The sequence below is a fragment of the Camelus bactrianus genome, chromosome 20 (assembly GCF_048773025.1).
Source record: "Camelus bactrianus isolate YW-2024 breed Bactrian camel chromosome 20, ASM4877302v1, whole genome shotgun sequence".
Classification (NCBI taxonomy): domain Eukaryota; kingdom Metazoa; phylum Chordata; class Mammalia; order Artiodactyla; family Camelidae; genus Camelus; species Camelus bactrianus.
This window is the reverse complement of record NC_133558.1, coordinates 27558713-27575658: the sequence shown is the minus strand read 5'-3', so window position 1 is coordinate 27575658 and position 16946 is coordinate 27558713. Positions and strand designations below refer to the sequence as shown.

Sequence of the window (16946 nt, the reverse complement as noted above, 5' to 3'; positions counted from 1 at the left end):
AAAGTTTTCCCATCCTTTCTACAAGGTGTAAATGTTCTTTTCAAAAAGACACATTTTCTTAGTTCCTCAGGGTTGCTATAACAAAAATACCATAGACTGGGTGGCTTATAAAAAACAAACATTAATTTCTCACAGTTCTGGAGGTTAGGGGGTCCAAGACGATTTTACCATATTTCATATCTGATAAGGAATGAACTTCCTAGTTCATAGCCATATGGCTGGCTCTTCACTGTGTCCTCACAAGGTGGAAGGGGTGAGGGAGCTCTTTTATAAGGGCACTAATCCCATTCATGAGGGATCATCCCCTGAGGGTCAAGCCATTCAAGACCTAAGCACCTCCCAAAGACCCCACCTCCTAATACCAACACCTTGGAGGTTAAGATATTAGCATTTGACTGGAGGCACAAACCTTCAGACCTTAGCAGACATATAAACCTGACATCCTTAGCCAGGTTCTTTGGACTCAAGAAAATAAAATACTTTGTACTGAGGAGGACTTTCTCTTTCTTACCTTAACCATATCCTGTTATCTCTGGTTTGAAATACATTGAAACCGACCCGAGCTTGTCTTTTTACTTGAGGGTCTTCATCTCTCCTGCTGGTATGTGAAACACTATCTATGCCTTCTTTCCTTTCCTCTCTCCTGTCCCTTTCTGCATGTAGCCAGGATCTTGTCAGAAGACAGAGAGGCTTTCACTTCCAGAACATCAACAGTTTAGAGATGGTTCAGAATATATAGATTTCTTTCCCCTCGTGGCCAGTTGGGTGCAATGTGAAATAGGGTAATGAGGTTTCTTAAGGAACACAAATCAGCCTTACATAAAAATTAGCTGATATTCAATAATTAAAACAGGCTTAGAAAATGTAAAATTTCACATTGGTGTTAAAGCCTCTCATTTAGTGTTTTATGAGTCTTACTGTTTAAGGAATTTAACTGTGCTTCTGTAATTCCCAGTCTGTGCCAAACATTTTTTTAAACTTCCTTCCAAAAGAGCTAATTTTGAATTAAAAACTAATGAATACTGACTGGTAAATGCCGGATGCAAGCCTTTCTAGGAAACTATTTTGCTGAAAGGTTTCTCTCTCTCTTTTGGGGGGCCCTGTCTTGCCAGGTTGAAAGAGTGGAGACTTCTATAAGACATGGATAGATGCAAACATGTAGGGCGGTTGCGGCTCGCCCAGGACCACTCCATCCTGAACCCTCAGAAGTGGTGCTGCCGGGAGTGCGCCACCACCGAGTCGGTGTGGGCTTGTCTGAAGTGCTCGCACGTGGCCTGCGGCCGCTACATTGAAGATCACGCCCTCAAACACTTCGAAGAGACTGGACACCCGCTAGCCATGGAGGTCCGGGACCTCTACGTGTTCTGCTACCTGTGCAAGGACTACGTGCTCAACGACAACCCGGAGGGGGACCTGAAGCTGCTGAGAAGCTCCCTCTTGGCGGTCAGGGGCCAGAAGCAGGACCCGCCGCTGAGGCGCGGGCGCACGCTGCGGTCCACGGCCTCGGGCGAGGACACGGTCCCGCCGCAGCGCGCCCCTCAGGGACAGCCGCAGATGCTCACGGCTCTGTGGTACCGGCGCCAGCGCCTGCTGGCCAGGACGCTGCGGCTCTGGTTCGAGAAGACCTCGCGAGGCCAGGCCCGGCTGGAGCAGCGGCGGCGGGAGGAGGCGCTGGAGCGCAAGAAGGAGGCGGCGCGGCAGCGGCGGCGCGAGGTGAAGCGGCGGCTGCTGGAGGAGCTGGCCAGCGCCCCTCCGCGCAAGAGCGCGCGCCTGCTGCTGCACGCGCCCCGCGCCGCCGCCCCGCGCGCCACCACCGCGCGCGCGCCCGCCGGGCCCCGCCCCGCGCCGCGCCGCGCGCCCGTCATGGCACCAGGCGTTACGGGCCTGCGCAACCTGGGCAACACCTGCTACATGAACTCCATCCTCCAGGTGCTCAGCCACCTGCGCAAGTTCCGCGAGTGCTTCCTGAACCTCGACCCGTCCAAGACGGAGCAGCTGTTTCCCAGGGCCACCAACGGCAAGGCCCCGCTTGCGGGCAGGCCGGCCAGCAGCTCGGCCACCGAGCTGTCGCCGAGGAGCAATGAGGCCGAGGCCTGCGAGCGCGAGGGCTTCTGCTTGAACGGCGGAGCCTCCCTCAGCAGGAGCTTAGAACTCATCCAGAACAAGGAGCCCAGCTCAAAGCACATCTCGCTCTGCCACGAACTGCACACCCTCTTCCGCGTCATGTGGTCCGGGAAGTGGGCCCTGGTGTCACCCTTCGCCATGCTTCACTCCGTGTGGAGCCTGATCCCCGCCTTCCGCGGCTACGACCAGCAGGATGCGCAGGAGTTTCTCTGCGAGCTGTTGCACAAAGTGCAGCAAGAACTCGAGTCCGAGGGCACTACGCGCCGTATCCTCATCCCCTTCTCCCAGAGGAAACTCACCAAACAGGTCTTAAAGGTGGTGAACACCATATTTCACGGGCAGCTACTCAGCCAGGTGGGTGTGTGCCAGGCCCAACCCCGGCTGCCCACCACACTGGAGCAGGGCTGGTATGGTAGGTAGGGTTCTCGTGAGAGCCTCCCCCAGGTTGTTATCCTGACTCGGGTAGCCAGCATTTGCCGTAACTATGCATAGTTGAGGGCGGCCACTGTACCTTTCATGGTACTGTGCGATGGCCTTGGTGAGCTTGCCTCCTATCTCTTCCCAGGATTTTTTTTTTTCAGGCAGATTTTTAACTTGCCATTATCTCTTCATTTTCAGTGAATGTCTTTAACCTTTAATGGTGATATGGGTAATATAATCTTCCCATTGTTATAATTAAATACCCACTGTTGGCATGCCATTCTTTGATCAGTTTTTAGAAATTGAAGTTTGCCTCTAACCTTGGTTCCATAGTTGTTTGAAAGAGCATTCTTCCTTCCAAGGCATTCTTTACATACAAGGAAGGGAGGTGGCTAGGAGGATGCCAAAGGCCTAAGCAAGCCTTCCTCCTGTTCCCCATTACCTTTCATTTCCTGGATCTTTAGCCATGTAAGGACATGAGTGAAGACTCTGAGATAAGGCTTCGTGAGAATATGTAGAAAGAATTTTTAGAGTTAAAAAGGTGAGCAACTTAAGAGATCCAGGTAGAACCTCTACACAGTGCTACTGAGGTTCTGTATCTTGGTATTTAGGGTTTTCAAAGAATGATGATTAGAACAGGAAGAGAAAGTGTATTTAGGGTTTTGTTTTTCAGCATGTGAAAGGAGTATTTATTGGTAGTTCCTCTACCTTCTTAGGGTCTGTAGAAAGAAGGTGCATCTGGGTAGGTTAGAGAGAAGGAGGAGGGCTAATCACAAGGTATTTTGAAGCTCTTAGGACACAGGGATCAGTGTAGGGATGCTGCAGGAAACAAAGGCAAGAAGAGAGGCAAGTTGGACTGGATGGAAGGAGCAAAGTCTAGAGGAGAAAGGAGTGTGAGGATGAGAGAAGCAGACAGGAATTTGCAAATTGTCCACCTCAGACTGGTGCCTCGAACGACTGCACAGTAACTTCCATCTGTACTACTGCAGCACTGAATGGTAGAGCATGCTTTGGGAAAGGAGAAATGAGAAAGGGGTCGGTAATAATCTTTGTGCTCTGTGGCTTTCCAGTTCCAGCTTGTGTCATAGTTAGAAATACAAACCAGAAATAATACCCTCTAATTCTCTTAAAGTTAATGTTTATTATTTTAAGATTACACTTAAAATTTTTTTTGAAAACTATACACTTACTTTTGGCTGTTATGTGTCTTTTATAAAGCTAGCAAAAATGTATGTGGGAAGCATGGAAGTTATATAACCTATAAACCAATCTTTTCATTCTAGGTCACATGTGTATCATGCAATTACAAATCCAATACCATCGAGCCCTTTTGGGATCTGTCCCTGGAATTCCCTGAACGCTATCACTGCATAGAAAAGGGGTTTGTCCCTTTGAATCAGACAGAGTGCTTGCTCACTGAGATGTTGGCCAAGTTCACAGAGACAGAGGCTCTGGAAGGGAGAATCTACGCTTGTGACCGGTGTAACAGTGAGTGTGGGGGGCGAGGGTGTGTGTGTGTGTGTGTCTAACTGGAGTATCAGTTTAAGCTGTTTCTTTTGTCCCTTTAGTCAAAAGTAACACTAATAATATTGAGCAGTTCTAGAGCATCTTCTAAAGATTTTTTCCTCCCATGTTCCTGAAAACAAGTATATGGACATTATATTTAAAAAACAAAACAAAACCTAGGAGTTGGGCCTCCTTTGATGCTGTGACTGACATAAGTTGTTATCTTGGGAGGCATTTGAAAGTATGGATCCTGAAATGAGGACTCCAAGAATGTGCGTGAGTCCTTAGCTTTGTAGTGTAGAGGGGTCCTGCTTAAATTCATGAATACAGAGTCTGACAGTTTTTATTTAATCTAAATTTAGGTGGTAGAGCCTGTTTGAGAGCTATGGTATCAGAAAAGTGTGCTATTGTTCTGAATTTGTAGATTTAAAGTCTGTCAGAAGTGATGCTAAGGATGGGTACAGTGAGACCAAGAAAGCAAGTCATGTGGTACATTGCTCTGGCAGATTCATAGTTCTTGTCTATGTTTATTTGTTTCTTCACATGCCTGAAAGGTTCACATCTTGGAAGGGGTCATAAGGAAGAATTTCTCTATCATGGCTTTAATTGTAAAGTGGAATTTTTTCCATATGGTTCTATGGGCATCTTATGCAGCCTCCCCTAGCCCTCATCTTGCCACGCTAACACTTAATGCTTTTGCTAACCCAGTGTGTACAGAGGAAATGAGAGCAAATACTTGGAAGCTGATGGGTTTTGGCATATAGAGATTTGGAAACTAAAATTCATGGATTGTGCAGAGATCTGAATTCAGTTTGCAGCAGTATGATAATTTGGACTACAAGTTTTGGGAAAAGCAGTCTTGCAGCCTTTTTAGTATGTTTGCATAAGATTTTTTATAGTAAATTATCAGAAACCTGTTCTCTCTGAAGAATCAATACAAAAATCAAGTCACACCTGATATCATTTTGCCATTTTAAAACAAAAATTGAAATGCTGTACTTCGTTAACTATAGATTCACCTGTCCTGTTCCATACTGAGATATAAAGGCAGTGACTTAAAGTATTTTATTACAGCAGTATCTGTGTGATTCACATAAAGCTTCTCACTTTTAAGGAGCAGAAGGATCTTAACAGCTTTAACTCCATTGTTTTCAGACCTGATAGATTAGTCAAGAAATACTTTTATTTACTTTTGCAAGAAAGGATTGTGTTTTTCTGGTTGCCAGATGTGCCAATTTATCAGTATTTCTCTAGGCAGGTTCAGAAAATAGCAGGGAAACAAAGCTTTGGTGAAGGGACATGATGCATTGATCTGCTGCTTATGAACTTTCCGAACTATCAATCTTCCACCTTTCTGTGTGGCCAGCTTAATCAAATGGAGGCAGAACTGACCAATCTCAATTGAATCAGTAATTTCTTTTTCTTTGTGAATTTCATTTTAGGGAAACAAAGCCAGATTCTACATTGTCTTCATCTTAGCTCACATACTCCCTCTGCTGAGAGTGAAAGTCACTGCCAGGATTCCCAGGCATAGCTGTGATAATTTTCAAAAACCCTGTTGGTGAATAGGAATGCAAAATAAGGCCAGGGCCCTCTTTAAATTCTCTTTCTGCTCATGTTCTCACATAACACGACTGCCAGCCCTAGTAAAAGCTGCAATCTAGCTGCTGCAATCTATTATGAGAAGCACCAGCTCCACATCCTGTTGTCACAGAAAGCTCCGTGATACCTCATCTGGCTGTGATTCACTACCTTTCACAGGTGGTACAGACAGACCTAGAATCAGATGCCAGGCTCTTCAGACACTGAGACCATGGTATCAACAGCTCAAAGACAATTAGCAGGCACCAATGTGGACCATGAACTAATTTTATATTCCCATCCATTCACTGATTTAATTAATATGATAACTGAGCAGTCAGTAAATGGTTCTAGAGAAGGCTTCTGGAAATTAAGGGAACTTTATTTCCATTGTTTATTTGCTATAATTTAGAAATGCATTTCACCCACAATTCAGTAGCTTTAGAAACAAAATTGGAGTCTCGAACACTGGTTCTGCTTTGGACTGGGTGAATTTGGCCGGCCTGTCAGCCTAGTCCTGCATGCCTGGCAGTGTGCTGTTACCAATAAACATGTTTCAGAAAATAGGTATGCCATAAAAATGTAAAGCCAGCAAAGTTTCTTTTCTATATATTTGTACAGGCCACAAGCAAATCATGCAGTGGGGGAAAATCTATTTAAATACTCGATCCTTTAGTAATCCTGTGTCCTCTAACCTTTTTCCTAAGCCTGAAATGTATGCATTAGTCCCAGTTTCACAGGAAAGGAAACTGAGGTTCAGAGTTTTGAATAACCTGTTTAATAGCGTACAACTAGCTGTGAGCAGGAAATAGAGTTAAACAAAAAGCTTTTTAAGTGATATATATGGCGCATTGTGATTTAAATTATAAGCCCAGATGTAAAGGCGTAGAACCCTAACGTATGCATCTACTCTGTGTGCATGTTGTCGCAGTGACTTTCTGTTCTAGTCTGTTAATAAAGGCAGGAGATCAGGTGTGTACCGTCCTAAACCCCTATCAATTTTGGAAGATGCTGATGCAAAAATTGGAAAGTGGATGTATCAGGATTAGGTTTGGTTGTTTGTAAGTCAACTTAAATAACCATGACTTAAAATGAGATGTAATTTTTTTCCCTCTTATATAAAAGAATTCTGAAGGACATTCTGAGTCTGGCTTGGTGGCTGCATGGTCACTGGGGACCCAAGCTCTTTGCATCTTTCAGCTTTACTGTCCTAGTTCAAGGCTTCCATCCTTAAGGTTGCCTCATGGTCCAAGGGGAATTCCAGCAGTTGCAAACAGTGGAAAGGACAAAGGATGCATCTTACAACTGAGTCAGCCTTTAAGCAGCCATCCTAACACTACCAATCAATCATTCCTTTCATTCAGCTGGGGCTTCCAGAGCCACACCATGCAGGCACATGGGGCTGGGAAATGCAGTCTTAAAGAGGGTCACATTGCTGCCCCAAGTAAAATTGAGGTTTAAATACTGAGAAATAAGGAGAATGCATATTGAATGCCAAGTCATTATCTCTGCCATAGCTGGAAAAGAATGAGTCTCCTCACAATCTATGTCTTATACTTTCCCAAACCATATAGGCAAACGACGAAAATCCAATCCAAAACCCCTTGTTCTGAGTGAAGCTAGAAAGCAGTTAATGATCTACAGACTACCTCAGGTTCTCCGGCTGCACCTTAAAAGATTCAGGTGAGCTTGCTCTGGGGCATCCCAGGTGGCTGTGCCCTGTGGGAGTAGCTGTTTCAAAGGCTTTGGCGAGGGCAGATGTCTTCTTTGGTGTTGGGAAAAGAAGCCTGTTCCTAGAGACCTTACGCTTTCCATGGAGCATATGGTTCACACCCAGGGAGGCGAGTTGATGTCAGCCAGGACTGGGCTTCTGCTCTGGTGGCCCTGTTTAATCGGCTAGCCTGCACTGGGTATGTGCGCTTGAAGATTTTCTACTCTCGCATGGGCTTACATAGAGTCATCTTCTGAATAAAGTCTGAGATAACCTGTGAAAAGAAGGGCAGGAGGTAAATTAAAAAAAAGAGTATTGCCTGAATTGCTTGTTTAGGGATTTCTAGTTTCAGAGAACATCATGGAACATTCACAGGAAATATACATGAACATTGATTACCACTGTCTTACTGATGTGAAAACCAAATCCAGAAGGTTACATTTTCTCAGTTCCCCATTTTACCTACCTCAATCTATGATCACACATGCCGTTTCTTACTAGTAAAAAGTTTATATCCATGTTCTAGGTGGTCTGGCCGTAATCACCGAGAGAAGATTGGGGTCCATGTCGTCTTTGACCAGGTATTAACCATGGAACCTTACTGCTGCAGGGACATGCTCTCCTCTCTTGACAAAGAGACCTTTGCCTATGATCTCTCCGCAGTGGTCATGCATCACGGGAAAGGGTTTGGCTCAGGACACTACACAGCCTATTGCTACAACACAGAGGGAGGTGCGTGCGCTTTACTCTGTGGGGTGGGGGACACGGAAAAGGGTTGGTTTGTCCACATTTCATTCCTTTCCTTTTATTTCATCTATAGGAGGATATTACATTCATTAAAATCCAATGGAAAGAACTATGAAAGATGGATTCCAATTTTGGATATATCACTAAGTAACAACATGAGATTGTTCTAACAGTTGACAGGAAATAACGTAAATTGCCGAGCGTGGTGCCTAGCGCATAATGGTCAATTAATGTTAGAGGTTGTTGTTATTAACACTTCTGCTGCAGAGCTCAGTTGCCTTCTGGGTTTTGCAGAAACAGTATGACCTATCTAACTTCATGGAGTAAAGCCGAGGACACTTACTGAGCACTGACTGTGTTCTTACGACCTCCCTTACCATGGGAGGTGTAGCGATACAAGGGCCCTTCCCAAGGAACTTGCAGTCCTTGTCCCTCAGAGCAGAGCCTCCCAGCTACTGCACTGAGGCAGGTGGGCTGCGGACATGTTTTCAGTTTGTACCCATCTTGAACCCCTCAGACCTTGGTGCAGCCAGAGTAAGCCTGTGAACAAGTAACCTTTTATTCCTTCTAAGTTTCCTTTAGCTCTCCTCTCTATTTAATTTTCCCCTCTCCTCCTCCTTGTCCCATCTCTTAGCCCCCAGTCTTCCATCTTTGTAGAAGGCCCTAATGGGCAGTGAAAAAGCCTGAATGAAATGAGGACAAAAATTTTAGTCACTTGATACTTTAAGCAGTATTGTGTTGGGGTTTGTGCGGTTAAAACCAGTGGTTTCAGGGAAGTCTCCTGGTTTCATCTACTTTTCTCTTCCTTCACCACCACCTATCAAGGGTTGGCTCTATTCAGAACTCCTCAGTTCCTTTCTTCATCTCCTTGTTTGCCTGCTGATTGGAAATATAAGTTGGGTAGTCATTTTCTCTCTTTCATTTGGTTTCCTAGGTTTTTGGGTCCACTGCAATGACTCAAAGCTGAATGTATGCAGTGTCGAGGAAGTGTGCAAAACTCAAGCCTACATCCTTTTTTACACTCAAAGAACAGTTCAGGGCAATGCAAGAATCTCAGAAACCCAACTCCAAGCTCAGGTGCAGTCCAGCAACAACGATGAGGGCAGACCACGGACCTTCCCCTGATGGGAGGCACGTATCAAGGACTGGCTTGCTTTTAAACTACTGGTGTCTGTACGTCTTTCCTCTTACAGGAAATAAGGTTTACTGCAGGAACAGATTACTAGATTTGCCTCATTGGGTCTAGAGCAGAAGGTGCCAGGTGACTATGTCCTATTGTAAAATTTGTAGTCACTTTCTTTTAAATGGGTTTAGAAATTCCCTCCTTTGATAAAAGAAGTCAAAAGGAGTAACTTCTATGAAGACTCATCAGTTGTTTCTGAATATAGAGGGATCTGGGTGGAGGAAAGAGGGAGTAAATTGGTCATATCCAGCCGTGTTTTCTTTCTATTACGTGATTCCCCTGCTAATCAGGACTCCTTGCAGCACCAGAAGAACCCTCCTGATGTGAGCAGCCTTCGACAGAGCACATGAGGCGGGGCCCTGGGCTGGCAGCTTGCTGGATGGGATTGATTCCAAGGCTAGAGGTGAAGTCTAAGGATTTGTTCCTACAAAGGAAGTAGCCCTCAAGGTTGAAAACTCGCAGACTTCCTTTTTTAGGGGAAAGCAGTTGAAGAGTGGAATGAGATGCATGGAGCAAATTTCCCCATGCAGAATGGGAGCTTTTTCATGTGTCATACTCTCCCTGGCTGCTGCCATCAATCATTTCGAATCTTCTGAGACTGGCATGAATATCCCTTCGTCTAAAGGAGTTCATATGGGGAAGCAATAAACTAGTACCTGACGTGTTCTCTGTGGCATGCTGAGCCTCAGGGCACTCCTGGCTACCCAGTTCTGTAGCAAATCCCTGGTTCAGGTCTAGGGCAAGCACATAATTTGATTTAAATTGGTCTTTATGTCAGTTGTCTAAGGCTTTCCCAGAACTCAGCTGGGGGGCAGGGCTGCCGGTAGTCCAGGGCCTATCTAAATGCCTGTCACCCATTCTCGCCCTGGTACAGCATACAGCTTGTCTTAGCCTGCAGCTTATTTCTTGCACCAGGAAGGCTAGAACATCCTTGTTCACAAGGTGTGGGAGCTTTTGCTTTCCTAAGGCTTAGGAATCTGCCTCCCATATGTCTGAACAGTTTATTGCCTATGGCCTTGGCCTGTTTCCTCCCAAATATGCTAACCTCTACTGTTCCTTTACCCATCCACACTCAATCCATTAGAGAAAAAAGCGAGAGTGCCCTGTCCTTAATTGCAGTGCTAGTAAAATATATTTTTTTTTAAATGGGTCAGTTTCTAAGTGGCACGAATTTGCCCAGATGGAAACCTTCTGCCCCATCAGGCACCACTGAATTTTTCCTTCTCAGTCCTTTGCTTAGACTCACCAGTAAAAGTGAATGCAAGCCGTAACTCTGATTGTGGGGGTGCACAGCCCGCCTCAGCCTGTCACTCGGAACGCTCATCTTTTGACTGAGTATATCATACTAATATTTCAATTCAGGTAGAAGTACAGTTGCCACTTGAAGGGAGTAGATGTGAAGGGAGTTTGGGGAGGGGTGGGAAGTTGGGGGAAAGAGAGGCTAAAGAATGAGGGTTGTAGCTTTAGCTGTGTTAAGGAACCACATTTCCCAAGCAAATCTGTAGCATTTGCTGTTGACCTCTTTTGAGATGAACGCTCCCATGGGACCTGCCTGACAGCACTGAGACTTGGAGGAAATCAGACAGAAAATGGCTCACCCTGATAAGGGGAGTGACTATATTTTAAATTAAACTTGCTTTTTCCAACACTGTGAGGTTTCTGTAATGTTTAGCTTTTATTTGGAAGCGATAGCGTATGGCATTTTTTATGCTGTTTGGTTTATATGGTCTACTGCAGGCTTCTTTCTACAAGCTTGGCCCGGGCTCACCCTCACCTGGACACTGTTTTAAAGTGTCACAGCTGCCCGCACGCCAGAGACTCTGATGTGAAGCTATATTCTCTAGATCTGCATTTCTAAGTTGGCATGATTGGTGATGACTTTTTGTGGCAATAGAAAAGTCCATTAATTCAAAAAAATTTTTTTTACAATTTTATACAAAAAAACCCAAGGAGAGTAAAAAAGGAAAGGAAAATATAAATTGTGCCTCATCTTGCATTGAATGCTATATTTGTTATTCTAGAAAAAGAGAACTTACAAATGGAGAAGTACTAATAGAGCATCTACTTCGTCCCTCAGGGTATCCAGGGGGAAATACTTAAGAAAAATAAACATTTAATGGAAAATTAAAAGATCTTCAATTTAATTTTTAAAAATAGTTTTATACCAAGTATTAAGGATTATTAAGCAGACCAAGAGCTTTGTAAAGTAAGTGCTTAACTTAGATGAGCACCCATGTGTCAAATTAATAAAATTGTTTAAAATGAGTTGGAGTAGAAACCAGCATCAGAGTCCTCAATGAGCTGCACACACTTGAAGGTGTCCCTGCAGTCAGACACCTCAGGTACCCAGAGGCAGCAGCACTAGACGCTGTTGAGAAGTTAGTATTTATGGAGATTTTTATTAAAGAAAAGAGTTCCCTGCTGCATAAGCCAATGGCTGTTGTGAGGGAAATGTCCCTTTGCCTTTAATTTATTTACGTATTGGAAGTAGATGAATTTCTTCGTTGCAGCTTACTTTAAGTCAGAACATTCTAAAGAGAAGAGAGAACCAGGTAGAAGTTGACTAGATGCTGCCAAATCAAACCCAAGATCTCCTAACTGAACCTTATGGGCCTGCTTCTCTCCCAGACAAGTAGTTCTAGGAAATCTTTGTAGTTGGCTGGTGTGTTTACTTCCTGCTGTAGCCAGCCAAGACGAATGCACCCTGGCCCTCAAAAAGGATTTTACCTCAATCTAGCTTGACCCTCATGCTTGTGGTTGCCTCTGAGATGAGCATCCATGCTAGTGTTTAAAAAAAAAAAAAAAAAAAAAAAGGAAAAGAAAAAATTAAGGCATGCCCCTCAACAGCCAGGAACTGAAGCTCTTATTAAATGGTAGGCAGACTTCTTGCCTGCTTTGATCCAGTCCCTCTCAGGCTGAGGGGGGCAGTGCCACAATGAAAAAAATTTCCAGATGTCTCTTAAAAGTGTCATGAATAAAATTGGAAACTGTAGAAGTGTTAATGCGTCCTATGGACTCAATAGCAGAGTTTATTTTTGTTTTTAATGGCAAGGCTTCTAGAGCCAGTGATTGTATGAGTTCCCCACTCTTGGCTATGCTTACAGTTCCATCCAAGTGCAAGAACTAATGAGGTGGGTTGGCTGGCCATGGGGCATGGCCCTAGCCAGACCAGCATAAACCTGAGAGAGGTCGACAGTAGTGCAGAATGAAAACTTGGTTGGGTGTGGGGGGTGGGATGTGGGTGGGTAGGGAGGGAAAAATGGAATTTGTTTTACTTACTGATAAAGCTTTGTGAACTAATTTTATACAATTCATAAAATTTGGTGCCTTGTACCCAATTATGGTTTGCATGGGATTTAAAAGATTAAGGGAAAGGATTCTTTCTTGTCATTTCAAGTGGCAAATGGGTCTGTATAGTGTAAAGGACATATATCAGACTTTGTAAAAGCACTTCATATCTCATGTGTGAAAGCAAATTATTCTTACCAGCAAGTTCTGAAATTTTACTGTAATGTCCAAAATCTTTGTATTTGATTATTCAGCAGATGTCTCCTTTTCAAGGCAGACTATATACCCCATTCTTTTTCACCACCCCTTTTATGTTCCAAACATTAACTCAGGCCTTTTTAAATCAGGCTGGGAGGGCTACCCCTTCCTAAACGTATATGTATTCTTGTCTGGGGTTATAGCTTATGAATGGAAGGATTGCTTTTTCTAGCTGGTTGGGAGAGCACAAATGTTGAGAAAAAGGTCTTTTAGTTTTTCTAATACTGAACAACTTATGGTAGAAGTCAAACAAAAATGGTTCCTCCTGAAGTGGTACCTTCCTTAGTTCTGAAGTTCTTTTGCACAAAATTTTAGGAAGCAGTGTAGAACACAATCCCCCATATGTGAACCTTTAGATTGTAAAGCAAACCAGTACACTGTGTAATATGCAGGAGAGAAGGCTCGAAGACTGTGTGCCAGCCCCCCGGCCCTGCTCCCTGGCAGGTGCTGATGGGTACGGTGCTGAGTGGCTGTGGAAGATCAGACCCAGCCTGCTCACCTGCAGAGCTGTAAACACAGCATGTTCCTTTCACTCCCAATGTAAGATTTCCACTGAGCTCGAGACTTCAAAGGATGTTTAAAAAGCTCACCACTTGAAGCACATTTGATAATTGGGTTCCTCAGCCTAATTACTGACCTAATTAGGCGAGGCAGTTATATCTTTGGAATAAAACCTCCCTTGGCCTCTTAGATTTTTACTGGGTAAGCGTGCATCTCAGATTCAGATTCTTTTTTGGAGTTAGCACTAAAGCTGAAAATGACTAAATATGACTGTGAGTTTAGTATCTTCCATGTTTAAATTAACCTTTTTCTTGGTCTACGGCTTTGACTTTTAACCACTGTGTACTCATTCAACCCACATAGTGCTCTAAATACACCATGGTTACTAGAGCACTGAGGCCAATGGTCATTTTTGTGGACTCTTTCCATATTTACTTCTGCTGGCATGTTTCTATTTCAGATCTAACTAGGTAAGAGATGTCATAGTACTGTGTTAACTAGCCTGGGCTAAACCCGAATGAAACAATGTAAAACTGACTTCCTTTGAAGAGAAATGTCATGTGTTGAAACAGTAAAAGCCAGCACTTTAATTTACAGAATCAGTGATTATTCATCAGAATTTTTGAAAACTGTTGATTTGGTAGCTTTATCTGCTAAATTCTTATCACTTTCAGGAATTAAGCCAATGTAAATGAAACTTTACCTTGCCAGTTTTATGGCTTTATATACCAACCAACAGTAACACTATTACTTGAAGCTAAAACATTTGAGTGAAATTTGAATGCTTTTGGAAGCTGCCATGTCTTAATCTTGGCCAGATTTTGATTTTTAGCTTTGAAATTTTTTTTATCAAATAGAACTGTTCACAGTTTTGAGAGCAGGTAGCAGACTTCAAGGATGTAAGTTTCATTCTTATAAAGAATAAGAAGTGCTGGCATTTTGTCTTAGCAGTGGTGTCATGCAGGCTGAAGGGGCTTTTGGGTCTGTCAGGGCTTAAAAGTTTCCTTCTTGGTCCCATTTCAAACCTAAGCCTTGCTTCATATGTGTTACCCTTCCTCATCTTAACAACCCAGTAAGATATAAACCTGTCAGAGCATCTGTTACCCCCATGTAGACCCTTAAAGGATCTTGCCTTCATGTTAAGCCAGACACAGGCCTGAATTCACACAAGCTCAAACTCCCTCCTAACAAATGCTGATAAATGCTCATAGACAATGGTGCTTTTCTTTAACATATAAAAAAGATCTAATTCTCTTAACAGCTTTCTTAATCAGATTTATGCCAGCAGGGTCAAGAAGGACCATTTTATCCTATTTACCTTTGGCAAACAGATAGCTAGACAGTATCTGTCAAATGTTAACAATAGGCTACTGTGGTGCATTTTTACTGATCCTCCTTTCCGTTTCATGTCCTTTAATCCCACACCAGTTCCACGGGAGACTCAGCACACAAAGGCAGTATGTAGTTTTTTAAATGCCTCAAAGCACAAATCAACTAGAAAAAATTGCCAAGGGGAGCCTGTTTCTATGTCCATACCTTTCTAAGCCTACATGATTCTTTCTAGGTCAGTTCCTTACATAATCCATTCCCAAAGAACCCAATTCCTGGACAGTGGCATCACCACAAAAAAATTTAGGGTCAGAAAACATCTATTTCCTTGTGAAGGAAGCAGCTTCCTCAAGCGGTGTTACTTTAATGCCCACTGCCCAGGCTTACCTTGCCTCCACCTGCACATCACTACCCTCAAAGCCCACCGTATTACAGGGACAATGCCTCCCTGGTGCCTGGAAAACCCACCTGGTGCACTAAAATGCTATGCAACACCAAATGGCTTCTTCCCTTAGTACTACTCAAAAATGGAAATTCCTCCAGAATAAGCTTCATCCTATGTTAACATCAACATATGGTGGCTACAGTTTGTTTCTGTTTTTTATTTTTTTTTTAAATGTGAAGCAAACCATTCTGTTACAATCCATATTTGGGGCTTGTTCCTGTATCTTTTTTGAGTCTGAAATATAAATCATCTTTTTATGATTTTTGTAAATCTTGACTTTTTACACCTTGTTTTTGTAAGCCGAAGTTTCTTATTAAAAGAATAAAATGGCTATCTTGGTGTACAGTCTTTATTTCAGATATTTGTTAAAATACCATTAGATTATTCCTCAGGGCAAGAGCAAAGATCATCCCCTGCAAAAACTTAGGAACTATGTACAGAATTTTACAGAACAGAGGACACTTTAGCTGAAGCCTGCCTACTGACCAGTGAAGGGTGTTCTGAGTGGACTCAGCAAAGAAAAGGAAATCAGGCAGGGAAGGAAATCAAACTTCAGCTGTCATCAGGGCAAGTCTTGTGATGGTCACAATTGGAGGCTGTTTTTGGAAGGTTCGAGTACAGCACAGGGGTTCCGTGTGTCTGCAATCAAACAAGTGGCATTAGAAATGTAAAATCACTGGAGGGAAATTGTTAAGAGACTCAAATACCTTGCAACATCTGGAAACACATTTAACTAGAAATAGCCAAGGGTTTTACATCAAGTCTCCTTCCTATTATTTTGTGAATAGTTGATATAAATTATTTCTTCTCGCAGCTTCTAGGACTCCTAACACAGGCAGACAGTGGTTAGTACTTACCTTTATGGCTACACCCCTGGCTGAGGTGCCATTAGGTCAATGTCACTCAAATTCCTGGCCAGCCAGACTCCCGCAGCAAAGAGCCCCAAATTGAGGATTAAGTTCCTGAAAAAAAAGAATGTATTCCATTAACCCTGAGTCACATGTCTTTGGTTAACAACTATACTGGGGGAAAAACCTTCCCAAGGCAAAAAAACTCTGTTTAGAATTTCAGGAGCGTTGATCGTGCAGAGCAGGTTGCTCAAGACCCACATGACTATTCAGCGTTCATTTCTATGTCTAATAAGAGCAGGATCAAATGCAAAGGCCAATTAAGCATTCGTCCAGGGCCTGTTTACCGTTGGCGTCCCCTCTCCGCCCCGGGTTCCGGCGGTCTGGGTAAGATTCTCTAGACAGAACCTGGGGACATAAAAGAGAGCTTTGGCCGCAGGGGAACTCTCCCGGTCAAGGACCTCGGCAAAGCACAACCAGAGCCACTAGGTGGCAAGATGTTGGCGGTATAAAAAATCCTGAGGGGCCAGCCTCGGCGAAGAAGGGAATTTGAGAGGTTGTGTATGTGGGCGCGAAGGACCAAAGAGGGACCGAACTCCAGGGCTTTGGTTACCTCCGGAAGTCATTCCTATCCGTAGCGAAGCGGTAGACGCCCCGAAGCCAATCTCCCACGTTGTCTGGAATTTCTGGAGCTTCATTTGCCGAGGCCGCAGTGTTCACGCTGACACCGCTGGAAGCCATAGCAGAAACTCCGCGCTCCGCGAGGCCTCTCACCACGCACTGTGTCCGCGCCGGCGGATCACGCAACTTCCGGTCTCGCACTTCCGCCGGCTACCAGCCTGCAGAGGGCGCGGTGGCTCGAACCAGGTCCCACCACCAGGAGGGACGGAGCGCCGCCCTGCTCCACCGTCCCCTGGTCGGGTTCCACCTCCGGCTCCCTCCAGGCCTTCGGCTTGCTCACCCGATCACCGTCACACGTGGTCTCTGAGTGATCGCTTCATTGGC

General features: G+C 44.1%; 2 protein-coding genes across 4 annotated transcripts in view; one reads left to right on the top strand and one right to left on the bottom strand.

The window, feature by feature from the left end:
- The window catches only part of USP49 (ubiquitin specific peptidase 49), a 56993-nt gene extending 45370 nt beyond the window's left edge, over positions 1–11623 (top strand). For both annotated transcript variants that reach the window (XM_074348711.1, XM_074348710.1), the window contains exons 3-7: positions 1113–2478; positions 3828–4032; positions 7206–7314; positions 7869–8074; positions 9024–11623. In XM_074348711.1, coding sequence (XP_074204812.1) covers positions 1141–2478; positions 3828–4032; positions 7206–7314; positions 7869–8074; positions 9024–9214 — 2049 coding nt within the window. In that variant the 5' untranslated portion in view covers positions 1113–1140 and the 3' untranslated portion in view covers positions 9215–11623. The remainder of the gene's footprint in view (positions 1–1112; positions 2479–3827; positions 4033–7205; positions 7315–7868; positions 8075–9023) is intronic.
- Positions 5214–16689, bottom strand: TOMM6 (translocase of outer mitochondrial membrane 6). 2 transcript variants are annotated; one of them, XM_074348720.1, is made up of 3 exons: positions 16555–16689; positions 15951–16055; positions 5214–7616 (listed from the first exon to the last, which is right to left on the bottom strand). In XM_074348720.1, exons 1-2 carry the CDS (start codon positions 16680–16682, stop codon positions 15959–15961), a joined length of 225 nt encoding a protein of 74 aa, XP_074204821.1. In that variant the 5' UTR covers positions 16683–16689; the 3' UTR covers positions 5214–7616; positions 15951–15958. The 2 variants fall into 2 exon arrangements, with proteins under 2 accessions (XP_074204821.1, XP_045365360.1); XM_045509404.2 differs by lacking the exon at positions 5214–7616 and adding an exon at positions 15427–15732.
- Between the last annotated feature and the right edge of the window lie 257 nt (positions 16690–16946).

Bases quoted from the DNA above. Each gene is read 5' to 3' on its own strand.
- TOMM6 (XM_074348720.1), bottom strand. From the start codon at position 16,682: ATGGCTTCCAGCGGTGTCAGCGTGAACACTGCGGCCTCGGCAAATGAA. The intron at 16,056-16,554 runs GTAACCAAAGCC...CTTTTTTTTCAG, and splicing joins GATAGGAATGACTTCCGGAG to GAACTTAATCCTCAATTTGG.